Here is a 27,841-nt window from a genome sequence, read left to right as displayed (position 1 = left end):
GGCTGGATGAAGCATAAGCCAGAATCAAGATTACTGGTATCAGTAAAGCAATTATCCTTCAATAAAAAATAAACTTTTAAAAAATTAAAAATTAAATTAAAAAAAAATTATCGGGAAAAATATCAATAACCTCAGATATGCAGATGACACCACCCTTATGGCAGAAAGCAAAGAAGAACTAAAGAGCCTCTTGATGAAAGTGAAAGAGGAGAGTGAAAAAGTTGACTTAAAGCTCAACATTCAGAAAACTAAGATCATGGCATCCGGTCCCATAACTTCACGGCAAATAGATGGGGAAACAATGGAAAACAGTGAGACACTTTATTTTGTTGGACTCCATTGTGGACAGTGACTGAAGGCATGCAACTAAAAGACGCTCCTTTAAAGAAAAGTTATAACCAACCTAGACAGCTATTAAAAAGCAGAGACATTACTTTGCCAACAAAGGTCCATCTAGTCAAGGCTATGGTTTTTCTGGGAGTCATGTACAGATGTGAGAGCTGGACAATAAAAAACGCTGAGCACCAAAGAATTGATGCTAGAGAAGACTCTTGACAGCCCCTTGTACTGAAAGGAGATCAAATCAGTCAATCCTAAACAAAATCAACCCTAAATATTCATTGGAAGGACTGATGCAAGCTGAAGCTCCAATACTCTGGCCACCTGATGTGAAGAGCTGACTCAGTGGAAAAGACCCTGAGACTGGGAAAGACTGAAGGCAGGAGGAGAAGGGGACGACAGAGGATGAGATGGTTGGATGGCATCACCGACTCAATGGACATGAGTTTGAACAAGCTCCAGGAGATAGTGAAGGACAGGGAAGCCTGGCATGCTGCATTCCATGGGGTCACAGAATCGGACAGGACTGAGTGCCTGAGCAACAAAAAAGTTCTAATTTACTTAAAGAAGGCATATAAGATTAGAAGATTTGAAGGTAAAATTAAAGATGTACACATATTTAACTTTTAAGATAGCAAATAAATTATAAATTGAATGCCTGAAGGCAGAAAGAAAACAATGCAGCACTGGCACATGAAAAGATATTATCAATGGGCATATTAATTACTGTGACTCCCAAAATGGATCAAATATGCTGCTGCTGCTAAGTTGCTTCAATCGTGTCCAACTCTGTGCGACCCCATAGACAGCAGCCAACCAGGCTCCCCCGTCCCTGGGATTCTCCAGGCAAGAACACTGGAGTGGGTTGCCATTTCCTTCTCCAATGCATGAAAGTGAAAAGTGAAAGTGAAGTCGCTCAGTCGTGTCCGACCCTCAGCAACCCCATGTACTGCAGCCTACCAGGCTCCTCCGTCCATGGGATTTTCCAGGCAAGAGTACTGGAGTGGGTTGCCACTGCCTTCTCCGGAATCAAATATATGTGGAATTTAATTCATGACATAGGTAGATTTCAAATCTATGAGAAAAACTTGGCTCACTCAGAGAAATGGTATTGAGATAATTGAATAACCAGACAGTTTAGGGGCAGGAAACAGCATCTCCTAAAATCTTACACCATGATAATAAATAAGACCCATATCAAACTTCTACAGATGAAAAATAACGTTAGTAGCAAAGAAATACACCTGATGGGATAATAGTATATTAGACACTAGAAAGAGAAGATTAATAATTTACTGGCAAAGCAATAAGAAATTATGCAAAATAATTCATGAAGACTGAGAAAAAAGAGCATCTCAGTGAGGAGTGGGATTAAAAACAAGCAATATTGCCTTACACTGGAATCCCAAAAAGAGGAGAAAGAGAAACAGAACAAATATGTGAAGAATGGTCAAATTTTTTCCAAAATGTATTGAAAATCATAATATTACAGATCTAAGAACTCACAAAGCAACCAGTATATAAAAGCAGACTTTTCATCAGAAATCACAGAATCTAGAACACAATGGACAAACACATTTAAAGTGCTAAAACAAAACAGCCCTGCAAATCCAGAATTCTTAACATAAAATAACTTTCAAAACTGAGAAATAAAAACTTTTCAGACAAAGTCTAGGAGAATTCATTGTCATTATAAAATTAATTAAATTTTACAAGCAGTCCTATGATAAGCCCATATTTTGAAAAACTTACCTCCCATCAACAGGCATGTGAGTGACTCATCTTGGAAGTAGACCCTTCAGTCCCAAGAAGCCTTCAGAAGACTATAACCCTAGTCACAATCTTAACTACAACCTCTTGAGAGATACTATACATACAATGCCATAACCACACACCTAGGCCACTTCAGAATCCTCAGTACACAAAAAGTATAAGATAATAAATGTTTGTCATTTTAAACTGCTCAGTTTATAAGTGATTTGTTACAGAGCAGTAGATAACTATTAAAATACTATCAATCAATTACACCTAACAGAACACTATACCCTACAGCAGCTGGACATTCATCTCACCGCTCATAAAATGTGTCTCAAAAATTTCTTTTTAGATTTTTAAGAAGCAAATGGATATTATTAACTCACAGAATTATATAACCAACTTCAGTTCAGTTCAGGCACTCAGTCGTGTCCGACTCTTTGCGACCCCATAGACTGCAGCACACCAGGCTTCCCTGTCCTTCACCAACTCCCAGAACTTGCTCAACTCATGTCCATTGAGTCGGTGATACCATCCAACCATTTCATCCTCTGTTGTCCCCTTTTCCTCCTGCCTTCAATCTTTCCCAGCATCAGAGTCTTTTCCAATGAGTCGGCTGCTTGCAACAGGTGGCCCAAGTACTGGAGTTTCAGCTTCAGCACCAGTCCTTTCAATGAATATTCAGGACTGATTTCCTTTAGGATTGTCTGACTTAATCTCCTTGCAGTCCAAGGGACTCTCAAGAGTCTTCTCCAATACCACAATTCAAAAGCATCAATTCTTCAGCGCTCAGCGTTCTTTGAGGTTCAACTCTCATATTTATATATGAATGACTACTGGAAAAACCATAGCTTTGACTAAACGGACCTTTCTCGGCAAAGTAATGTCTCTGCTTTTTAATATGCTGTCTAAGTTGGTCATAACTTTTCTTCCAAGGAGCAAGTGTCTTTTAATTTCATGCCTTCGGTCACTGTCCACAGTGATTTTGGAGCCCAAGGACATAAAGTCTCCCACTGTTTCCACTGCTTCCCCATCTATTTGCCAAGAAGTGATGGGACTGGATGCCATGATCTTACTTTTTTGAATGTTGAGTTTTAAGCCAGTCTTTTCACTCTCCTCTTTCACTTTCATCAAGACACTTTTTAGTTCTTCTTTGCTTTCTGCCATAAGGGTGGTTTCATCTGTATATCTGAGGTTATTGATATTTCTCCCGGCAGTCTTGATTCCAGCTTATGCTTCATCCAGCCCAGCATTTCTCATGATGTACTCTGCATAGAAGTTAAATAAACAGGGTGACAATAGACAGCCCTGACGTACTCCTTTCCCAATTTGGAACCAGTCCATTGTTCCATGTCCGGTTCTAACTGTTGTTTCTTGACTTATATACAGATTTTTCAGGAGGCAGGTAAGGTGGTCTGGTATCCCCATCTCTTTCAGAATTTTCCAGTTTGTTGTGATCCACACAGTCAAAGGCTTTGGCATAGTCAATAAAGCAGAAATAGATGTTTTTCTGGAACTCTCTTGCTTTTCCTATGATCCAACAGATCACAGAAACCAACTTAAACATCAGATAGTATTTTTAAATAATCATGTATATTTATCAACATATACATTGACTACATTGCACAGAATTAGCACAAGACATATATTTCTAATGCATATACCCACTCTCCATGCCCCTTCTGTTATGAACTGAAATGAGGTCACCTAACATTCATACATTGAAGGCTTAATTTCCAGTGTGACTGTATTTGGAAATAGGACCTTTGGCTAGGTAATTAAAGTTAAATGAAGTCATAGGGTGGGGCCCTAGTCCAATAAGACTGGTGTCCTTATAAGAAGAAAAAGAGACACCAGTAATACAGGTACACAGAAGAAAAACCATATGAAGACACAGAGAGAAAGCGGGCATCTGCAAGTCAAAGAGAGAGGCTTCAGGTGAAATCAAACCCAAACCTGCCAGCATCTTGATCCAGCCTCAAGAAATAAATTTCTATTATCTAAGCCCCCTAGTCTGTGGTAACATGTTACAGCAGTGAGACTACTACACACCCTCATTAAGACATGATTCCCTGAACACACGATGGAGCCAGGCTTACTGCCAGCACTGAAATTAGTCCAGACCAAAGACTCATGGCAATACTGACAAGCAGAAAATATCAAAAAAGAATATATGGGTCCTACCAACTATGTGGAATTGAAGCATTTTAAACTTATACCATGTAAAGTATGCTCTCGGGCCACACATTAAACTAGAAATCAGTAACAGACATATCTAAAAAAGTCCCCCAAATCTGGAAATTAAATAACACACCTGTAAATAACACATGGACCAAAAAAGAAATAAAACTACACTGGGACAATTTTTTCAAACTTATAGTATTTGCAAAGACCAAATATTTGATAATATACTGCCCTGGTCAGGTGGTAAAGCGACAGACATCCTCACTGTACTGTTGGGAAAGGTGTGAAGTAACACACCAAATATGAAGACTATTAAAGGTATAAACACACAACCATTTGACCCAGTAATCCACAGGTTAGAATCAGGACAGTCTAATTTCTAATCTGGAGCTCTTATCCACCATACCTGTGAAGACATTTTCTCAAAGCACAGTTAAAAGAAAGAATTCTCATATGCTGTCCAAGTAAAAGAGATAAACTGGAAGATGTAAGCCAGCCAAAATAATAAAATATTGTAATTCCCTTAGCTTTCAATGGTTTTAAGAAACAAAGAGAATATCAAAAGCAGGGCTAATTCAAAAAGTCTGATCCAACAGTAAGTCTAGACTGGCAACTGGCCAGGGAGCACAGCCTTGGGACCCACTTAATCAGGGGTGATTAACAATCCAGCCTGTGACCCTACCTAATCAGTGACCAAACAGTTGCACCTTCCAGCCAGGGAACAGTCTGTGACCCTGCCCAACTAGAAGCAATTATGGAGCCCAGACAGTGATCCTGCTAGACCGTGAATCCCAGCCAGCAGCCCCACCCACCCAGGGAGCCTAGCTAGTAAATTCATCCAACCACAGGACCGAGCCAGCAGGCCCCTCCCAATCTCAAAGTAAGGACTGCGGTCCTACCTCACTAGACATGCTGAAAGCAAATGCTGCCTGCTAGTATACACTACCAATCGGCCCATCCAGAATCCCAAACTGGGTTGACTAGAGGCGGAGACCACCTCCTCAAATGCACAGATGCCAACACAAGGACAGAAGGATCACGAAGAAATCAAATAAATCTGATACCACTGAAGGAAATTAATAATGGACCCTGAAGAAACGGAGATCTATGAACTGAATGATAAGAAATTCAAAATAATACTCTTAAAGAAGTTTTGTGAACTATAGAAAATACAAATAAACAATTACGTGAAAACAGAGGAGAAATACATGAATAAAATGAGTTCAAAAAGATACGGAAGGCATCCCTGTGGACCAAACATAAAGAATCTACCTGCAGGGGTCATGGGTTCAATCCCTGGTCCAGGAAGATCCCACATGCCACAGGACAACTAAGCCTGTGCACCACAACTACTGAGCCAGCATGCAGGAGCCCATGAGCCACAACTACTGAAGCCCACATGCCCAGAGCCCACGTTTCGCCACAAGAGAAGCCATGGCAATGAGGAGCCGGTGCACCCCAAGAAAGAGTAGCCCCTACTCACTACAACTAGAGAAAGTCTGTGCACAACAAACTCAGGGCAACCAAAAATAAAAAGAAAGAAAGAAAGAAGTCTTAAAAAATAAAAAAGATATGGAAACCATAACTGATGGTCCAATGGTGAAGAATCTTCTTTGCAATGCAGATAACATAAGTTTGATCCCTGGTCCAGAAACCAAGATCCCACATGCCACAGAGCAACTAAGCCTGTGTGCTATAACTACTAAACCCACATTCTCCACTGCCCATGCCCCACAGACAGAGACCCCACACATGTGACACCTACTGAGCCCACGTGCCACAACTAGAGAGTCTGTGTGCTGCAATGAAAGATCCTGCGTGATGCAACGAAGATCCCATGTGCTGCAACTAACACCTGACACAACCAAATAAACAAACACGTGGAAACCACTTTTTAAAATAAACAGAAATCCTAGAGCTGAACAATATGACTGAACTAAAAAAAATTAAGACAAAACTTCAACAGAAGACTTCAATGAAGCAAAAGAAATCAGTGAACTTGAAGAAAAGTCACCTGAAATTACCCAGTCAGAAGTGCAAAAAGAAATGAGAACTAATGAAGAAAGTCAAAAAGAGGAATGGGACAACATTCAAAGAACAAATATGTGGATTATGGGAATCACAAAAAGAGGAGAGAGAGAAGGGGATCAAAAGTTTAAAGATACAATGGCTAAAAACTTTCCAAGCTGGGGAAATAGATGGACATTCAGATTCATGAGACCCTAAAGCTCCTAAATAGGTTAAGCCCAAAAAGGGCTACATTGAGACACATTATAATTAAGTTACCCAAAGACAAAGAGAGAAATCTGAAAGCTGCAACAGAAAAGTGAATCATCACATAAAGGAGTTCCCATTTCTGCAAGGGGATTTCTCAACAGAAATCTCACAAGCCAGGAAAAAGTAGAGTGAGATATTCAAAATACTGAGAGAAAAAACTGCCAACCAAGAAACTATGCCCAGCAAAACTGCCTTCAGAATTTAAAGAGAGATAAAGATATTCCCAAACACACAGACAAAACCTGAAGGAGATCATCAGTAGATGTAACTTACAAAAAAAATGCTAAAAGGAATTCTTAAACTGGAATGAAAAGATGCTAATAACCTAAAAAACCTATAAATGTGTAAAATTCACCAGTTAAGGTAAATATATAGTCAAAGTCATATTCTCTAATATTGCAAAAGTGGTGTGTAAATCACTTTCAACTCATATGAAAGTTCAAAAAATGAGTGTATTAAAAATAACCATAATTTTAGTAACTGTTAACCAGATGGAAAATATCAAAATCAGATTGATTATATTCTTTGCAGGGAAGATCTATACAGTCAGCAAAAACAAGACCTGGAGCTGACTGTGGCTCAGATCATAAGCTCCTTATTGCAAACTTCAGGCTTAAATTGAAGAAAGTAGAGAAAACCACTAGATCATTCGGGTTTGATCTAAATTGAATCCCTTATGATTATACAGAGGAGGTTATGAATAGATTCAAGGGATTAGATCTGGTAAACAGAGTGCCTGAATAACTATGGATGCAGGTTTGTAACACTGTACAGGAGGCAGTGACCAAAACTATCCCAAAGAAAAAGACATGCAAGAAGGCAAAACGGTTGTCTGAGGAGGCTTTACACATAGCTGAGAATAGAAGAGAAGAAAAAGGCAAGGGAAAAAGAGAAAGATATGCCCAACTGAATGCAGAGTTCCAGAGAATAGAAAGGAGAGATAAGAAAGCATTAAGTGAACAAGACAAAGAAATAGAGGAAAACAATAAAATGAGAAAGACAAGATCTCTTCAAGTAAACTGGAGATACCAAAGAACATTTCAAGCAAAGACGAGCACAACAAAAGACAGAAATGGTAAGGACCTAACAAAAGCAGAAGAGATTAAGATTCTCTTACCAAATTCTACCAACCAGTTAAAGAAGAATTAATACCAATCCTTCTCAAATTCTTACAAGTATTTAAGGAAAGAATGCTTCCAAATTCATTTTATGAGGCATTACCCTAATAGCAATGCAAAAATTCTCAAAAAAATGCTAGCAAACCAAGTTCAACAGTACACCACAAGATTAGACACCAGAATCAAGTGAGATTTATCCTTGGGATGTACGGATGATTCAATATACACAAAACAGTCAATGTGATATACCACATTAACAAATGAAGGATTAAATTCATGATAATCTCAACAGATGCAAAAACAGCGTCTGACGAAATTCAGTAAACATTGATAAAAATTCTCAACAAACTGGGTACAGTTGGAATGCACCTCAACATAAATAAGGCCATAAATGACAAGTCCAGAAACATAATACTGAATAGTGAAAAGCTGAAAGTTCCTCCTCTGAGACCAAGAACAAGAATACTCAGTCTCATTACTTCTATTCAACATAGCACTGGAAGTCTTAACGAGAGCAACTGCACAACAGGAAGAAATGAAAGGTGTCCAAATCAGAAAGATATAAAACAAACTCTGTACACAGATGACATGCCATTATATTTAGAAAACTCTAAAGACTACACCAAAATAAAACTGTTAAAACTACTACTACTAGTTACTGGATACAAATCGACATACAAAAATCAACTGCATTTTTATCCACTAACAGTAAACTACCTGAAAGAGAAATGAAGAAAGAAATCTCATTTACAATAGCATCAAGAACAATAAAAAAATAGACAGGAATAAATTTAACAAAGGACATGAAAGAGTTGTGTGCTAAAAGCTACAAAATACTAATGAAAGAAACTGAAGAAAATTCAAATAAATAGATATTCCAAGTTCATGGATGAAAATTAATAGTAAAACATCCATACTACCCAAAGCAATCTACAGATTCAATGCAATCCTCATCAAAATTCCAAAGGCATTTTTCACAGAAATACAATCCTAAAATTCATTCCGAACAACAAAAGATTCCAAATAGCCAAAGTAATCTTGAGAAAAAAAGGCAGGTGGAGGCATCTCACTTCCTGATTTCAAACTGTGCTATACAGTTATAGTAATCAAAACAGAATGATACTGACATAGAAACAGACACATGGATCAATAAAACAGAACAGAAACTCCAGAAACAAACTCACGCATATTGGTCAACTAAAATCTGACACAGGAGCCAAGAACACAAAGGGGTAAAGGATAATTTCTTCAATAAATGGTGCTGGGAAAACTGGATATTCACATGCAAAGGAATAAAACTGGATGCCTAACGCAGACACTCACAAAAATTAACTCAAAATAAATTATATACCCTTAAATGTAGGCCATCATAAACTTTGAGGCAGGGGGACTTCTTGACATTGGCTTTGGAAATGATTTTTTTTTATATGAAACCAAAAATATAGCAACAAAAACAAACAAGTGGAACTATCTCAAAGTAAAAAGTTTCTTCTGCACAGCAAAGAAAGTAATCAACAAAACGAAAAGGCAACATAAGGAATGGAAGAAAATACTTGCAAACCAAATTAAAGGTTAATATTCAAAATATATAAAGAACTCATACAATTAAATAGCAAAAAAAAAGATAATTCTGACTTTAAAATGAGCAGAGGACTTGAATACATGTTTTTCCAAAGATGGCATACAAACAGGTACATTAAAAGGTGCTAAACATCATTAATTACTCAGTTCCGTCGCTCAGTCGTGTCCAACTCTTTGCAACCCCATGGACTGCAGCACACCAGGCTTCCCTGTCCATCACCAATGCCCAGAACTTGTTCAAACTCATGTCCATCGAGTCAGTGATGCCATCCAACAATCTCATCCTCTGTCATCCCTTTCTCCTCCTGCCTTCAATCTTTCCCAGCATCAAGGTCTTTTCCAGTGAGTCAGTTCTTCGCATCAGGTGGCCAAAAGATTGGAGCTTCAGCATCAGTCCTTCCAATGTGAATATTCAGGACTGATTTCCCTTAGGACTAACTGGTTTGACACTAATCATGAGGGAACTATAAATCAAAACCAGAATGAGATTATCACCTCACATCTGTTAGGATGACTTTTATCAAAAAGACAAGAGAGAAGTAGCGTTAAAACAGATGTGAAGAAAAGAGGACTCATTCACCGGCAGAAATGTAAACTGTTACAGCATTATGGAAAACAGTATGAGGTTTCTCAAAAATTAAAAACAGAACTAGCATATGATCGGAGAAGGCAATGGCACCCCACTCCAGTACTCTTGCCTGGAAAATCCCATGGACAGAGGAGCCTGGTAGGCTGCAGTCCATGGGGTCACTAAGAGTCGGACACGACTGAGCAACTTCACTTTCACTTTTCACTTTCATGCACTGGAGAAGGAAATGGCAACCCACTCCAGTGTTCTTGCCTGGAGAATCCCAGGGACAGGGGAGCCTGGTGGGCTGCCGTCTATGGGGTCGCACAGAGTCAGACACGACTGAAGCGACTTAGCAGCAGCAGCATATGATCCAGCAATCCTCACTTCTGGATATATCTGAAGGAAATTAAGTCACTATCTCAGAGAGATATCTGCACCCCATGTTTACCGTAGCATTATCACAACAGCAAAGACATGGAAACAAGTGTCAGCCAACAGATGACAGACAAAAACAATGTGAGACAGATATATATACACACATATATATACATATACATTTATATATAATGGGAAAAGTTATTCTGCCATAAAAAGAGGGAAGTCCTGCCATTTGTGAAAATATGGATGAACTTAGAGGGCTTTATGCTAAGGAAGATAAGTCAGAGAAAGACAAATACTGTGTGATCTCACTTGTAAGTGGAATCTAAAAAAGCTGAACTCAGAAACAGAGAGTAGAATGGTAGTTGTCAGGGGTTTGGTATGGGGGAAACGGATTGTTGGTCACGGGGTACAAACTTCCACTTATAAGATAAATAAGTTCTGGGGATCTAATGCATAGCATGGTGACTACAGTTAACATTACTGTATTATATACTTGAAATGTTCTAAGAAAGTAGTTCTTAAAAGTTCTTAACACACGAAAAAAGGTTATGAGGTGATGAATGTGTTAACTAACCTTATTGTGATAATCATTTTGTAATATATACATGTATCAAATTGTCATGTTATATACTTTAAATTTATATAATTTTATTTGTCAATTATACCTCAATAAAGCTAGAGAGGAAAAACCAGGCTTCATGGTCCTTCTAATCAAATGACAATAAGAAATTATATTGGTTTAAGAATCTATTATATATAGTATTTTAATATCAGGATTAAGGCTAATCCTCTCTAACCTGTTCCTAATCTCAATGCCTAATATCCTAATAACTCTCTATAGCCTTTTTTAGTCTTAAAAAAAAAATTCATCACCTTAATTTCATACTAACTTGAATTCATTTTCTATTAAAATTACAGTAATATAAAATATTTATCAATACTTAAAGATCTATATCTTAATGAAGATAGTGCCACATGAATGTTCCCATTAAAATTATTTATATTATATATATACACTTTACATATAAGTTCCTGTGTATGCAAATTTGATAACATAAAAAAATCTAAGACTTACTGATACAGATACTCATAATACTGAGTAATACTCAGTATTACTTCAAATAAATCTAAGCCATGGCATCACTTCCTTCTTTCTAACCTTAACTGTCAGTGTTAAATTTCAGTTTTATACAAACCAAAATAAACTTTTCTCTCAGAGTACCAAATTGCAAGATGGATAATTGAATACCTGATAAGAAATATAATTAACAAAACTATAACACATTAAGTTAATAATTTCAGAGATAAAGAACACCTATCTTATAGGTTTTCTATTATTGTTTAAAAAATAAACTATATCTCAGGGGATCTTCTGACCACATTTAATAGATTTCTCTTTTTCTTTCTTCCTTACTCTCTCCTCCACAAACACACACACAAACACACACACATATATATGTGTGCATATATATATACACAAATAACACACACAAATTCATGCAGATTTCAAAGAAACTAAGTCCCTTTATAAAGGGGGAAAAGTCCACTTAGGAGACTCATAAATATAGATATGAGAGTCAGACATGACTTACTGACTAAACAACAAAGCCACAAACCAGGAAAAAATATTTTTAAATCATGTATCTGATAAAGGGTTTATATCCACAATAAATAAGGAACTACCAGAACTTAGTTCAGTCGCTCAGTCGTGTCCAACTCTTCGCGACACCATGAATCGCAGCACGCCAGGCTTCTCTGTCCATCACCAACTCCTGGAGTTCACTCAAATTCACGCCCATCAAGTCGGTGATGCCACTCAGCCATCTCATCCTTTGTCGTCCCCTTCTCCTCCTGCCCCCAATCCCTTCCAGCATCCGAGTCTTTTCCAATGAGTCAACTCTTCCCATGAGGTGGCCCAAGTATTAGAGTTTCAGCTTTAGCATCATTCCTTCCAAAGAAATCCCAGGGCTGATCTCCTTCAGAATAGACTGGTTGGATCTCCTTGCAGTCCAAGGGACTCTCAAGAGTCTTCTCCAACACCACACTTCAAAAGCATCAATTCTTCGGCGCTCAGCTTTCTTCACAGTCCAACTCTCACATCCTACATGACCACTGGAAAAACCATAGCCTTGACTAGACGGACCTTTCTTGGCAAACTAATGTCTCTGCTTTTGAATATGCTATCTAGGTTGGTCATAACTTTCCTTCCAAAGAGTAAGTGTCTTTTAATTTCATGGCAGCAATCACCATCTGCAGTGATTCTGGAGCCCCCCAAAATAAAGTCTGACACTGTTTCCACTGTTTCCCCATCTATTTGCCATGAAGTGATGGGACCAGATGCCATGATCTTAGTTTTCTGAATGTTGAGCTTTAGGCCAACTTTTTCACTCTCCTCTTTCACTTTCATCAAGAGGCTTTTTAGTTCCTCTTCACTTTCTGCCATAAGGGTGGTGTCATCTGCATATCTGAGGTTACTGATATTTCTCCCAGCAATCTTGATTCCAGCTTGTGTTTCTTCCAGCCCAGCGTTTCTCATGATGTACTCTGCATAGAAGTTAAATAAGCAGGGTGACAATATACAGCCTTGACATACTCCTTTCCATATTTGGAACCAGTCTGTTGTTCCATGTCCAGTTCTAACTGTTGCTTCCTGACCTGCATATAAGTTTCTCAAGAGGCAGGTCAGGTAGTCTGGTATTCCCATCTCTTTCAGAATTTTCCACAGTTTATTGTGATCCACACAGTCAAAGGCTTTGGCATAGTCAATAAAGCAAAAATAGATGTTTTTCTGGAACTCTCTTGCTTTTTTGATGATCCAGCCGATGTTGGCAATTTGATCTCTGGTTCCTCTGCCTTTTCTAAAACCAGCTTGAACATCTGGAAGTTCATGGTTCACGTAGTGCTGTAGCCTGGCTTGAAGAAGAGCATTACTTTACTAGCATGTGAGATGAGTGCAATTGTGCAGTAGTCTGAGCATTCTTTGGCATTGCCTTTCTTTGGGACTGGAATGAAAACTGACCTTTTCCAGTCCTGTGGCCACTGCTGAGTTTTGCAAATTTGCTGACATATTGACTACAGCACTTTCACAGCATCATCTTTTAGGATGTGAAATAACTCAACTGGAATTCCATCACCTCCACTAGCTTTGTTCATAGTGATGCACAACTATTAGAACAGCTAAAATTAAAAAGACTAACCGCAGCAATCATTTGCAAGGATGCAGAAGAATTGGAACTCACATACTGCTGGTAGGAATGCAGAATGGAATGCCCACATAGGAAAACATTTTGAAAGTTTCTTTAAAAGCTACACATCATGTAATTAATGCCACTGAATTATACACTTTAAATAATTGAAATGTCCAAGTTTATTTTATATATATACATAAAAAACCACAATAAAAATGTTTAAAAAATTTTTTAAGTTAAACACACATCTATCATATGATTCACTCATAATACACCTAGGTATTTACCAAAGGGAAGTATCTATATAAAAACTGGTTAATATTCACATAAAGACTTGAATATGAATATTTCATAACAGCTATATTTGTAATAGTCAAAAACTGGAAACTACTCAAATGTTCATTGACAGATTAACAGATAGACAAATTGTGTCATACCCTGATGGTCAAATACTACTGAGCAATAAAAGAATGAACTAGTGACATACAACAAGATGAATGAACCTAAAATGGTTATGCTGAGTGTAGAACACCAGATCAAATATATGTATATACATATTTCCATGCCAGGATGACTTAATCTACCCTGTCTTTGAGGATGCCTTATAAGCTGAATTAACAATAGAGAGAATGAGTGTTTTGGATGCTCTGATAAACATGAAATCAAAGTAAGAAAATAATGAAAAGGGGGAAAGAATAGCTGTTTTTCTCCTATAACTGAAGCAATAATGTATCAGCTTTTGAATAATTCAAGGTTAAAAGGTAAAAATAAAATGGTGAAGTTATCACTGAGAAAGGCTACAATTTCTATGCATTGCTGTTTTCCTAATGGCCATCTAAAAATGGTGCCCTGCTGAGGCTTTGTAAATTAAATGATGTTTGTATGAATAAAGTTATTTGAAGGGGTCCAAAAAATGAAATAACTTTTTTTTAATTTTTTCATTTTTAAATAAAAATGGTGCCCTGAATTAGGTTTTGGGAAAAATTTTTTTAAAGCCACCATATGAGTATTATTGGTGAATGATTTTTTATACTTATAAATATGGTTTAACATCACAAGATACACACACACACACACACACACACACATTCCACTTATATAAAGCTCTAGAAAAGGAAATTAATCTATAGCAACAGAATGTTGCTAGATCAGTGGTTGCTGAGGGAAGGGGCACAGAAAAAGGCAGAAGGAAGGCATTACCTTGCAGGCAGTTGCTATGTTTACTATCCTGATTGAGATCACAGTTTTACAGGTATGTGTGTGTGTACATATAAAAAAATTGATGTGAAAACTTATTGTACTTTAAATTGTGCAACTTATTGCTATCGTTGTTGTTTAGTCACTAAGTCGAGTCTGACTTTTTGGGACCCCATAGACTGTAGCCTGCCAGGCTCCTCTTTGTTCCCAGGATTTCCCAGACAAGAATACTGGAGAGGGTTGCCATTTTCTTCTCCAGGGAATCTTACCAACGCAGGGATAGAACCCATCAATGGCTCTTGAGTCTCCGGCACTGGTAGGCAGACTCTTTACCACTGAGCCAATTATTCTTTATTCAAGCTATTCCAAAAACATGCCCTCAAAATCATATGCAACTGCCTTGGTCAAGCATTCCAATCCAACAGTTTGATAAAAGGGTATGCTTAACAGTTCTATCTATAAGAGCACTAACATAATAGAGTATTATTACAGCACGCCAATGTTTCATAGTCCTGGGCAATCAATTGGAATAATACCATTCTATTTTATGTGTTTAGTGTCACATTTAGTTTAAAAGAAAAAAATTGAAGTAGGCAGGTTTTGATCTGTCTACCATCCCTATTTTACATGTGATAAAAACTACAGCCTAGGAAAATTAAATGATTTACCAAAGGCCAAAAAGACAAAAAACGTTGGGAAGAGCAACCAAAACACGTCCTTACAGTCAGGTATGTTCTCACAAATTCTAAAGTGAAAATTAGCAAGACCAACATCAAAGGTCCCCTGTCAAAATATGAGGGTTCTTCAGAGATGACTGATAAGCTAACTGGAGTTTTGTGATAATGAAAATATCGTAGTGAATAAATCAGAAATATAGTTATATATTCATGCCAACCAGTATTCCAGGAATTCTTTCCATTATCATAGGTTAGATTTTCCCGAGATTCTTTAAAGAATATATTCCATTAAATTGTCCCCACTCTCCCAATAAAATCACCTACAAGCAGAATTATCTCTACCTGAGCAATGGGTAAGATTTAAAATTCCCTTAAGAGGTCAAAACCACAAATCTAGGCTTCATGCCAAGTCTGGGATTTATATTATTCTTGCGGCTTTGGAACCCCCAAACTAAAAATTAATTTTTAAAATCGACACTGGACCAATGATAAAACTCAAATTCTCTGTAAAATTTTCCTTAAAGATTTTTCTAGAAATGAAATCTCCATTCATTCAAATTAAAAACTTAATAGACACACTGGACAGCAGATCACATAGAACTGAAGAAGGAATTACCAAGAAGATAGATCTGAGGAAATTACCCTCAATTCAGGGGAAAAAAAAAAAGATTACTGGATAGAAAGTGAGTGAGCTCTCTTTAGGAGACAGAATGAGAAGATCCAACAAATACCATAACATGGTGTCCAAAGCAGAAAATAAAGATAGTAGAGACTCAAAATTCAAGGAGGTGATGGTCGAGAATTTTCAGAACTGATGAGGCACAAATCCTCATCTAGAACCAGCCCGACAAATAGACACATCACAGTGAAACTACAGACTACCAAAAAATAAACCTTAAAAGCAACCAATTAAAAAGGCAGATTGATTACAAAAGAACAACCAGATGGAATATAACCTCTCAGCAACAGAGACCAGAAGACAACAGAAAAGTATATTCAAAGTGTAAGGGAAAACAAATGTCAACTAAAAGTCTCAACGCAGTTAAAATATTATTCGAGGGGCTTCCCTGGTGGTCCAGTGGTTAAGAATCCATTTTACAATGCAAAGCACACCTGTTCAACTCCTGGTCTGGGAAGATCCCACGTGCCACGGAGCAACTAAGCCTGTGTGCCACCACCACTGATCCCACTCCAGAGTCCAGGAGCTGCAACTACTGAAACCTGTGCGCACCTAGAGCCGGTGCTCGGCCAGAGGAGCCCTGCAGTAAGGAGCCCGCCACTGCAGGGAAGCCCCACTCACCACAGCTAGAGAAAGCCCATGTGCAGCAACGAAGACCCACCACACCCAAAAAATAAAGAAATCTTAAATACATTTTATATATATACACACAGATTAGCTATTAGAAGAGACTTCAAAGATGGTTTGATCAATATTTAAAAATTAATAGCATTTGAATACTTTTATAATACAAAATATTAGGAAAAAGCATTAAAAAAGAAATTGGAAAAAGCAATTTTTAAAATGATATTATCTATAGTAGAAACAAAAATAAATTATCCAGGAATAAATATAACAAAAGCTATACAATTTATGGAGGAATACTTTACTTACAGAAACAACAATTTGGATTACTCTCATGGTTAGGCAGATTTAATACTACTTTTAACAAAGTGTGTTTTCTACTGAAAAGAATTCCACTGCACGATTAAACCACAGTTTACTAATCTCATTGTTTCTATTTTTTTCCTATTACAAATAGCATAATGAATATCCTTGTAAGAGCCTCCTTCTGCAGTGCCCTAAAATGTAATGTGATTCCAATAAATAACTAACAGAATTTTCCACAGAACTTGACAAGATGACCCTGATATTGAAATGAAAAAGTTGAGACCAAGTAGAGCCAAAATTCTTTTGAAGAACAATAAGGGAAATCTTACCATATTGAGATTTATTCTAATGTAATAATTAAAACATATGATATTGTTACAAGAGACATATCAATACAAGAGTTTAAGACATATACAGGAAACTGATACAAGAGCTGTCATATAGTGGCAGTAAGATCAATGAAGAAAAAAATGATTGTTTAATAAATGGTGCCAGATATTTACAGTGGTCAAGACATGAAAGTAACCTAAATGTCCATTGACAAACGAATAGATAAAGAAGATGTGGCACACACAATGGAGTATTACTCAGCCACTGAAAACAGTGAAATAATGCCATCAGCAGCAACGCAGAGGGACCTGGACATTATCATACTAAGTGAAGTCAGCCAGACAGAGACAGACAAATATCATATGATATCACTTATTTGTGCAAACTGAAAATGAAAAATAATACAGATGAACTTGTTAACAAAAGGAAAATAAATTCACAGACTTAGAGAATGAACCTGTGGTTACCAGAGTGGGGGACAGGGTGGGGGGGGGGACATTTTGGGAGTTTGGGACTAACAGGAACACACTGTTATATTTAAAATAGAAAACCACACAAATGTCCACTCTAGTCTGTATTATTTGTGTATTTTAAAGCAATCCTCTTTACCTTTGTTTTAAAAAATGCCTATAGATTTTCTTTTCTTTTTTAATCTAATTGATAGTAACTGTATTTTATTTTATTTATTTATTTATTTTCGGCTGTGCTGGGTCCTTGCTGCTGTGCAGGCCCATCCGTGCTCAGTAACAAGAGAAGCCACCACGATGAGAAGTTCACACACCGTAACTAGGCCCCTGCTCTCCACAGCTAGAGAAAAGCCTGCAGTTCACAAAAGAAGAAATTAAGTGGCCTAAAACATGTGAAAACATGCTTGCTTATAACCAACAGATTGGCAAAATTTTTCAAATATATTCTTTATTTTTTTAATATATCAGCAACTCTTGATAAATGAAAAACGGGCACTCAATTTCCTGGTGGAAGAGTAATTGGAAGCAAATTGGATAAAACAATGGAAATCAATTCTCAGCTATCTAGTTAAGGTGTGCTGAAGAATGCACACCCTATGATCCAGCAATCCCTCTTCTCAGACTCTGGCCTAAAAAAAATTCTGGTGTATCTACACAAGGAGATACATACAAAGATGTTCACTGAAGCCCTTCTGGAAACAATGAAAAATGTAAAGCATCTAACTGTCCCCTCAGCAAAGAAACAGATAAGCAAACCATGGTTTAATCATACTATAGAATGTTTAATAGTAATTAGAAATTAATAAACTAGTCTATTTTAGCAACATGGAAAATGAAAAAGGCAAGATGCAGAAGGATTAATATAAAATAATTTATGTAAATTTTCCATACTAAAAGAATTATACACACATATATAGTTTAAATGTAGTACATTTAAGCAAATGTAAAACATATTGAATAAATATAAAAGTAAAACATGCATGCATATGACACAGGAATTTCAGGAGAATGGTAATTCTTAGGGAGGAAAAGATATAGGGAGAAGAGCATGACCTTCAGTTTTTTGACTGAAAAAAGGCAACTATAACAAAGTTGACCTCTATTAATCTTAATGGTGAGTACAAAAGTATTTGTTATATTTTTATACTTTGATGTATATTGAAAATGTTTCATAGTTGAAAATAGTTTTAGACTTTAACATGAAATACAAATTAGAAAAAATTTACAATTTAACCAGACTTCCACACTACTGTTGTAGTTAAACTCATAACAATAAAGATGACTAGAAATTACACTCAGCTCAAGTAGAATCTTCTCCACTAAGCAGAATCTGTCTACATTATTTCTAGTAAATTAGCAATGACAAAAAGTACAATGAACACAGAACAGAGAACAAAGATTTCTTTAACTCTTCTTCCTTCAAGCTCTCAGTACAGGAGGAATGTTGTGCTCCTTTGTTTGAATTTGTGACTTGAGTTAGATGGATACTGCTATGGAGAAAATTCCAGATTCACAGGGAAGAAAATTTCACAAGAAATCCATGTAAATACATAAATAAAACTCTGAATATGAGCAAAGAAAACACAAATAAAAGAGATATATATGGCAAGGTCCTCATTATAAAATTTTTATTGAAAGTTTGCTATTTGTAGGGATAGAAACTAAAAATGAAAAAAAAAAACCTGTTAATTCAGAAAATCAAGTCCTGCAGTATGGTTTCACACTGTACATATGCTATAGGAGTGCTGCCCTTACACATGAGCTTGACAGTAAAAATAAAACTTGCAACCGGACTTTGCAGCACAGGATACAACTGAGACTTCAAGGACAGGAATACAAACAGTGAACTAAAATTTTTTAAAAAGTAACAGAGAGGATCCTACTGCAATGGAGACGTACAGTTGGCAATGTACGTAGAGGCCATGTTGTGGAAAACACTGATGCCAGGCTAAAGGCTTCAGACATTAGCCTATAAAATATGAGAAGTTATTTTAAGCAAAGTTGTGACATATGTGAAGCAGAATTTTATATGAGTGAAGGTCAGACTGAACTGTGAAATTATTGCAGGCAGGAAAACAGTAATTATCATGGAATAGATTATTATGTCATGAAGCCTTGGCCTAAGGTAACAGCAGAGAATGAAAAGAACAAATCTAAGAGAAAATAAAAGAACAGGTCTTAGTATCAAGCATGTGAGGAGAAGAAAAAGGAAAGAATCAATAATGATACAAGCAGTTACTGTTAAATATCTACCCAAAATCCATTCCTGTTTTTCCCCAGCCATGAGACAACAAAGACAAAATATAAACAAACTGAGTGATGAAACAAAAGTTTATAAAAAGCCTGTGTCCCTGTAACACTGAACTAGTCCCAAGATGCAAAACAATAAATGCTTCAAAGTTTAAGCCACTAATAGCTAGGATTTCTGACGAGGAGGGGAAATTAAACTAATTTAAACAGAAAGAAAGAAAAGGAAAATCTTTTTTGGAGAGATATATATAGCTGATTCAGTTTTAGACACGCTGACATTAAGGTAATGGAAGGGTAGTTAAGTGGACAAAAATTTCCAAACTGGTATGACTCAAAAATAATAGCTTCCTAGATTTAATCAATGAAACTGTGATTGTTCAAATTTACAGATTTCTTTACTACAGGATTTTTTTTTAATGTTATACATTGCAGATAGCCAAGAATATACAACATGTAGTATTTCCCAAGTTTGTTTGACCACAGTACACCCCTCAGTAGATCTCTGTAAAACATGTCTAGAGATACAGATATAAGTAAGTATAGCTGATTCTTGAAACTTTGAGTATTCTAGAAAGAACTCAGTAATATATGAAAGGATAACACAATTAGAGTATCACCATTTTGCAGCCCGTAATGAAATAATGGGTCTAGACAGTGATAGTCAATAGCTGCAAAAATCTTTGACATGATATGGAACTTTACGACGTATGGCCTGGGCTGACAAACCTGAACGCACTGATCAGCCTGGCATTTACTAAAGAAGGGACAAGGAGATATTCTGTGACTCCTGCTACAATTCAACAGGAAGTATAAGACACCATTATTAAGTTTTCTTGCACCACCTCCCCAAAAACAGAACCTAAAATTTGATCAAGACTCTAGATCCAACTACCAGTTTACAGGAAATAGTGGGCAGAGGAACAAGTTAAATATCACAGAGCTGCAATCATTAAATCCCAGAACGTTGATTTCTTCAACTAATACACTGAAAGAAGGAAAAAAGAGGAGGAGTGGAGAAAAGTATAAATTAAGATTCTTCAGAGAAATGAAAACCAAGTACAATAGTAGAACTCTGCATCCTAATCCTAAATCAACCCTAAGAAATCATTTATGAGACAAGTGGGAAAATCTGAACACTCACTGGATAGTTGAAGATATCAAAAAATAACTATGAATATTTTAGGTACTATAATTGTGGTAACAGTACTACAATCCTTTGTGATAAAATACACATAAAATTTATCATTTTAACCATTTTAAGTGGTATTAAGGATATTCACATTGTTATGCAACCATTACCACCATACAACTCAAGAACATTTTTATCTTCCCAAACTGAAACTCTACCCATTAAACAAGTCCTCACTTCCATCTTGCCAAGCCCCTGGCAACCACCATTCTACTTTCTCTCTTGGTAATTAAACGATTGCAAGAACTTCATATAAATAGGATCATACAATATTTGTGTTTTTACATCAGGTTTATTCATTTAGCGTTAAGATTTTCAAGGTTCATCCATATTGTAGCTCATGTCTGAATGTCATTCCTTGTAAAGGCTGAATATACCACATTTTGTTTATCCATTCATCTGTCAATGGACATTTGGGTTCTATTTTATTTTTAAGGGTTCATATCTCTTTACTGAAATCATACATATTTATAAGTTGAATTATAAGATACCTGAGATTTGCTTCAAAATACTCCAGTCTGGGAGGAAAGGGGAGTGGGGGAAGGGATAACAGATGAAAAAGATATCATTTCTCACTTATCAGATTAACAAAGATCAGAAAAACTGCTAACACTATATACACTGGCCAAGATGTTGGGAAACATGCTCTTTTATACATTATTGGTAAGAGTGTAAATTAATTTCTTTGGAGGGCGCTATCAAAAGTTTAAAATGCACATTTCCATTAACCAAGATATTACTTCAGGGAGTTTATCTTCACACATATACTCACACACACACACAAAGACGTGTATACAAGAATACTGACTTCAGTTACGCTTATATTAAGCCTAAGACTTAATTTACATGTCTATCAGTAGTGAACTGACTGAATAAATTACAGTAAAATACAAAAATATCAAAATGCAATAGAATACAATTTAAAAAGAAAATCAAATTGTTCTCCATGTACTAATAAGAGACAGTCTCAGTAAGTATGTTCAGGGGGAAAAGAAAGGTACAGAGAGTGTAACACTATTCAACCAGACATCTACGGCTTCAATTTCTAGCACTCAGTTCAGTTCAGTTACTCGGTCATGTCCGACTCTTTGCGACCCCATGAACCACACACCAGGCCTCCCTGTCCATCATCAACTGCCGGAGTCTAACCAAATCCATGTCCACTGAGTTGGTCATGCCATCCTACCATCTCATCCGCTGTCGCCCCTTCTCCTCTGCCCTCAATCTTTCCCAGCATCACGGTCTTTTCAAATGAGTCAGCTCTTTGCATCAGGTGGCCAAAGTATTTCTAGCACTGCCACACACCAAATAACCTAAAAACTTCCCACCACAAAACATCTAGAAACGCTGAATAAATTATAACTAAAATCTTTTTAGTTATAAGTTAAATTATAATTTAAGTTATAATTTAGTTAAAATTAAGCTCAAAAGAAAGGGAAATCTCTCACTGAGAAGTGGGATGGAGGAAAGAGGAAACTTTACTTTTTACTTTATCCACCTATTTTTATGTTATAACCAGTAAGTATTACTTTTGAAATTGAAAAATAATAACAATTCCTGAAGTACACCGAAAAAAGATGCTTTGGTTGGTATGTCATATTTTTGAATGAAAATCGTAGGAAGTTGTTCCTTTAACAGAGTCTGTTAGGGGTAGAAGAATGGAGATAGTAGTACTGCCTCAGATTCAAACTGGCACACCATAAACCCTGTATGCCAGGGTAGAATGAAGTCAGCTTTTTATAGCTGAAATAAAATATTTTATTCACCACTGTTGCACAAATCCTTGAAAATAAAATTTCTTCTCCTAAAAAAAAAAAAAAAGATGCTTTGGATTTAATAATCCATGCCACCTCCTGAATAACTAAAGCAATGTGACTTCAGGGTAAATTTTAAGGTAAAACAGTCACTAGTTTATCCAGTTTAATTCAACACATACTATCTACCTAATAAGCAAGCACAAGAGCCTTTGATTAATAATAGCAAGACGAATTTTCTAATTTTTAAAGAGTTTAGAATCTGTGAGGGAAAATAAGGAAGGTAGCAAAAAAAAATCTGTAATGCAGAATAGAATATGAAAACGGTCATCCTCTGCATCAAAATTTGAAAACTAAATGTTTAAAATTCCAATTTCTGGTTTGTAACATCAGAACCCCAAACCAGTCAAACATTATTTTATATTTTCCATTACTATTCTTAAAATTTATCTTTTAAATTTTTACTTAAATTTATTTTTATTTATTTGTTTTTGGACATGCTGCAAAGCTCGGAATCTTAGTTCCCTGACCAGGGATTAAACTCACACCTCTAGCATTTGGAAGCACTGAGTCTTAACCACTGGACCACCAGGGAAGTCCAAACACACAATGACTAATACACAGTTTCTATAGGCTTTGTAATCTCTTACTACAAATGAGTTCTCAGCTGTTTTCTTCCTTTGATTTGTATACCTGTTAATACGCCACATTTATTACTACTAATCAAAGAAAACTGAATCCTCCTTGCATATTTCTGTAATTATAAATCTGAAAATTAAACAGTAATACAGGTTGTGATGGACCAAATATTTGATTCTTCCCATCTCCAATCATACAACATCCTACCCAAAACAGTCAGACACTTGGGGAAAGGATTAAGGCACAGCAGGGTTTCTTCTCTTTTATTAAGAACAAGATACAGAGAACAATAGAATCCTTCCTTTAAAATTTGCTGAATAGGATATACAAACTTCTATGACAATTAAAATAACAAACAACACTAAAATCAACACATCTTCGATCTTTAGCAACCAAAAAGGTTTTAAGAAACATCAAAAGCTTGAGAAAAGTTATATTCCACCCATGTGAGGGTAGTCCAGCTTTGCCCACCAGGGATTTTTTAATGATTCCCAGTTCTAAAAAGATTCGAGGCAGCCTTTCAACCTGCACCACTGGCTAACATCCTGTGTCTCTCAAAGCAGTAATTAGGTACGTAGCCCAGAAGAATTATCCTGTCCAACCCAAAGAGTTGTAAAAATTTCAGAATAATCACATGGCCATAATATTGTTTATTGTTCACTCTTGCCCATCGTGAAACAGCATGGCAACTGCTGGCATGTACAGACAATAGCTATGCATTTTAGACAGACAATAATTATTTAAGTACTATAGACGTCCTGGAGAAGAACAGGACAACCCAATCCAATATTCTTGCCTGGAGAACCCCATGGACAGAGGAGCCTGGTGGGCTACAGTCCATAGGGTCACAAAGAGTCAGACACAACTGAAGCGACTGAGCACGCAGGCATGTATCATCTGATAAAGGGAGGCTTGCCTGATTAGGGGAAAAATAAGAATCTGCAAGATGTCAGTGAAGGCAAATGCTATGAGATTAAGATATGGACCGGCTACAGCCCAAATGCCCTAAAACTGTACAAGTACCTTGAAAGAAACTCACTGAGATATTTCTGCTCCCACAATGAAGCATCACAATGAGATATCAGATATGCATCTCATCCAAATGAACCTGATAATTAATTATGCCATTTGGTTCTAAAATTCAGGAAAGAATATTATCTCCTACTTTCACACACTCTGCGGGTTTCTTAAATGTTAACATTGACTAAGAAGTAAAAATGTCTAAGGATCAATAAGGCACTGTTCCAATTCCTCTGTTTTGAAATCCCTCTTAAATGTTTTTAACAGGTAAGATTTTAAAAAGAAAAAGAAAAAAAGGCCTAACTAAGAATGGCATATTAAAAAAAAAAAGGAACATAGTAACAAATGGAAGTACCAATAAGAATGTTATTTGTAAAGGCAATAGAGAGAATGGTGAAGCTGTCAGGCTCTGGCATCAAGATGCATAGCCAACTACTTGTATAATCCTGAGCAAGTGTCTTAAACCCTGTGCCCCACTTTCCTCTTCTGTACAATGGGGATAATGAGTAACAGTCTTGGAGTTATTGATTAAATGAGCTAATCACGTAAAGCAGGTTTTAATATTTGATCATTATTTTCCAAACAGGTGGATAAAAATTCAAAATTTTAATAGCACTCTGTTGATGAGGCTGTTGTAAAACAGTCACGTGCTCTGCTTACTACTAAGTCTTATGGGGGGGGCAATCTGGAAATTTCACTTTATTTATCCCATTGATATTCTTGCACAGGTGTGAAAAGAAGGTATATCAGCTTGTAATTTCATATTGGAACCAATATGTCCATCAAAAGTTATGACTAAGAATGGCAAATTTATGACATGAAACACTATGCAGATTTTTTTAACAGAGTACACTGATTTACAGACAGACCTCTTAAGTGAAAAATGCAAATGCATAGACTAATGTATATGATATAAAGAGACTGAAAAATCAAAATACATATTCACTCTTGTTTTCACAGTAAGAGAAACTAAAAACAGTGGAAAGAAACTGGACAGACAGGAGACAGGATGAGAGGGAAACTTTAAACTGTGTATATTTTTATTTTTTTGCTTTTTAGCTAAAAAAATTTTACCTATTTAATTATCAATCTTGAAAGTATTTTTAAGTGTCAGGCATACACTCTAAAGTTAGCAAATGTTAGCTGCAATTATTACTATTGTCGTCAGCAGCAGCAGAATTACAAGTATTATCATTATTAGCAAGCTCCTTTCTGAAGCTTTTTCTTACTCCCTCTGCACAGAAGCCTCCTCTAACTCCCAGACTATTTAAGGAACTTACCATTTTCTACTCTTGCATAAGCTGCTTAAGACATAGGTCATGTATGTACCTAATAGATACAAACATTTTGCAGTAACAGTAACCTACAGGTAACAGTAACCTACTCCAAGGAAAACAGAGACCATTTCTAATACTCTATCATTAATTATAAGACCTGAAAATCGAAAAACTTGAATAACTGGATTTGCTAACATTCTTTCAGATACTACCCAACCAAAAAGCTCTCTTTGACTAAGCTTTTTTCTTCTCACAGGACTTCCCTAGACATCATATCCCAAGCCAAGACACAACATGTACCAACTCTTTAACTCCCTGCAATCTCTGAAATGTCTTTTGGCAAATCCCAACATCCTGGTACAATTCCTATCGAAAAAGCATCTGTTGAGTGTTTCCTTTTAGATAGAGGTTCGCGTATTAGTCCGTGAATAAAGTGCCCTTTTAACTAGAGAAGACCTAGGACTTGATTCCTAATTCGCTCAGTGTTTTGCTTGTTCTGGTATGGAGGGTATTCTATAACTGACTGCTCGCTCAGTAGCTCAATTCTAGCTGTCATTCCAGCACACCAAATACTCCACTGACAGCTCAACAGTCACTTTTCATTCAGGCCCCTCCCCTTCCCTCCTCCCTCAACCCCCATCAGCTCAGGAGCTCCTTCCCTCACACTGACACACTGACAGTTCAGAAGTCCCTTTCCACAAGCTGTCCTCCTCTGCAGCTGCAAGACCACTTCCCCCACTCTCATCATCCCGCGACCCAATTTAGTTCCCATTATCATCGCTCTCCCAAATAATCCAAATCACATCATCAGTTTCTTCCCAAGAAACGAGAGGCTTTAAAGCCTTCCCCAGCAAGTACACAATTGACAGCTCGACCCCAGATTTCCCAAGTATCCTTTCCTCTTCTCTCCGCTCCTACTCTAGGCACTGGCTCTTTTCTCGCAATCACTCGTTCGCCCCGGCTTCCCCGAAATTCCCAGCCTCGTTCTCTAAATACGCTCTCCGCTCTCCCCTCCTCCCCATCCCCTTTTCACCGCTGACAGCTCAGTCACTTCCATCCCCATGTGGCTGCACCTTCCCCCACTTCTTTCTCCTGACAGCTCGGAGTCGGCTCCGAGCTTCCCCTCCCCGAGGCCTCTTCAGACTCGGCCTGGACAATCCCGCGGTGTCCCCCGCCCCCGGGAAAGACTCCACTCACCCACTCTCCCGCATCACGTTGCTGTCTCCGCAGTCGCAGGCACCCCCGGCCTGGCTACGGAACATGTTGAAGTCGTGTCCGGTGTGGTCACCCTGGTGGAAGCACTCGGCGCAAAGCGACATGCAGGGGGAGATGCCGCACGTCCGGCAGCGGTAGGCCACGAAGTTGGCAGTCCAGACCAGGCCGCATAGCGCCGCGGGGTCGTAGGCCCGCACCGCCGCGCAGAACTCGTCGTAGCCTCCGCCGCCCGCCAGAAGGCACTTACACCACTCCAGAGCCTCCTCCTCGGCCGCCCCCGGACCGCCCCCGCCGCCGGCCGCCGCCGCCTCCTCGCCGTCCGCAGCCGCTGCCAGCGGCCGCTCGGCGCTCAGCACCCGCTCCAGCAGCGCCTGCAGCTCCTCAGCACCTGCCCGGTTGTCCGGCCGGCTGAGGGCCGCTTTCAGGTGCGCGGCGGTGGCTGCTTTGTCCAGGGCCAGCCCGGGAGCAGGCACCTCGGCTTGGGGTGGCTGCGGCCCCCCGACGGCCGCAGCGGCCGCCGCCGCCATGATGAGAGCTCAGAATTTGGAGAGTCCAGGGCCGGCGGCTGCTCCCGGGAGGGTGGGGGAATTGACTGCTGCGATTGCTCGGTCCGCCCAACTCTCGCGATACCCCGGGGCTGCCGCGCACCTCCGCCTGCATCCCCGCCCATGCACACGCCCCCTCCCGTTAGGGTGCTGGCTTCCCGACCCTCTAGTCTGGGACAGTCCTCTTGTTTCTTTCTTCAACCTTTTGGCTCTCTTGTAGTTGAAAGCCACTAAAAGAAGGGACACGACTTTTTAAAAAATTTGATATGAGTAATATG

The 27,841-nt window shown here is 37.8% G+C and overlaps 1 protein-coding gene across 6 annotated transcripts in view; it reads right to left on the bottom strand.

Annotated features, from left to right (window-relative positions):
- The window catches only part of UBR3 (ubiquitin protein ligase E3 component n-recognin 3), a 204,981-nt gene extending 177,383 nt beyond the window's left edge, over nucleotides 1–27,598 (bottom strand). For all 6 annotated transcript variants that reach the window (XM_070358202.1, XM_070358205.1, XM_070358208.1 and 3 more), the window contains exon 1: nucleotides 27,001–27,598. In XM_070358202.1, the coding sequence (XP_070214303.1) occupies nucleotides 27,001–27,545 (545 nt within the window). In that variant the 5' untranslated portion in view covers nucleotides 27,546–27,598. The remainder of the gene's footprint in view (nucleotides 1–27,000) is intronic.
- Nucleotides 27,599–27,841: the final 243 nt, after the last annotated feature.

The sequence above is a fragment of the Bos mutus genome, chromosome 2, assembly GCF_027580195.1.
Source record: "Bos mutus isolate GX-2022 chromosome 2, NWIPB_WYAK_1.1, whole genome shotgun sequence".
Classification (NCBI taxonomy): domain Eukaryota; kingdom Metazoa; phylum Chordata; class Mammalia; order Artiodactyla; family Bovidae; genus Bos; species Bos mutus.
This window is presented reverse-complemented; position numbering and strand designations above follow the sequence as displayed.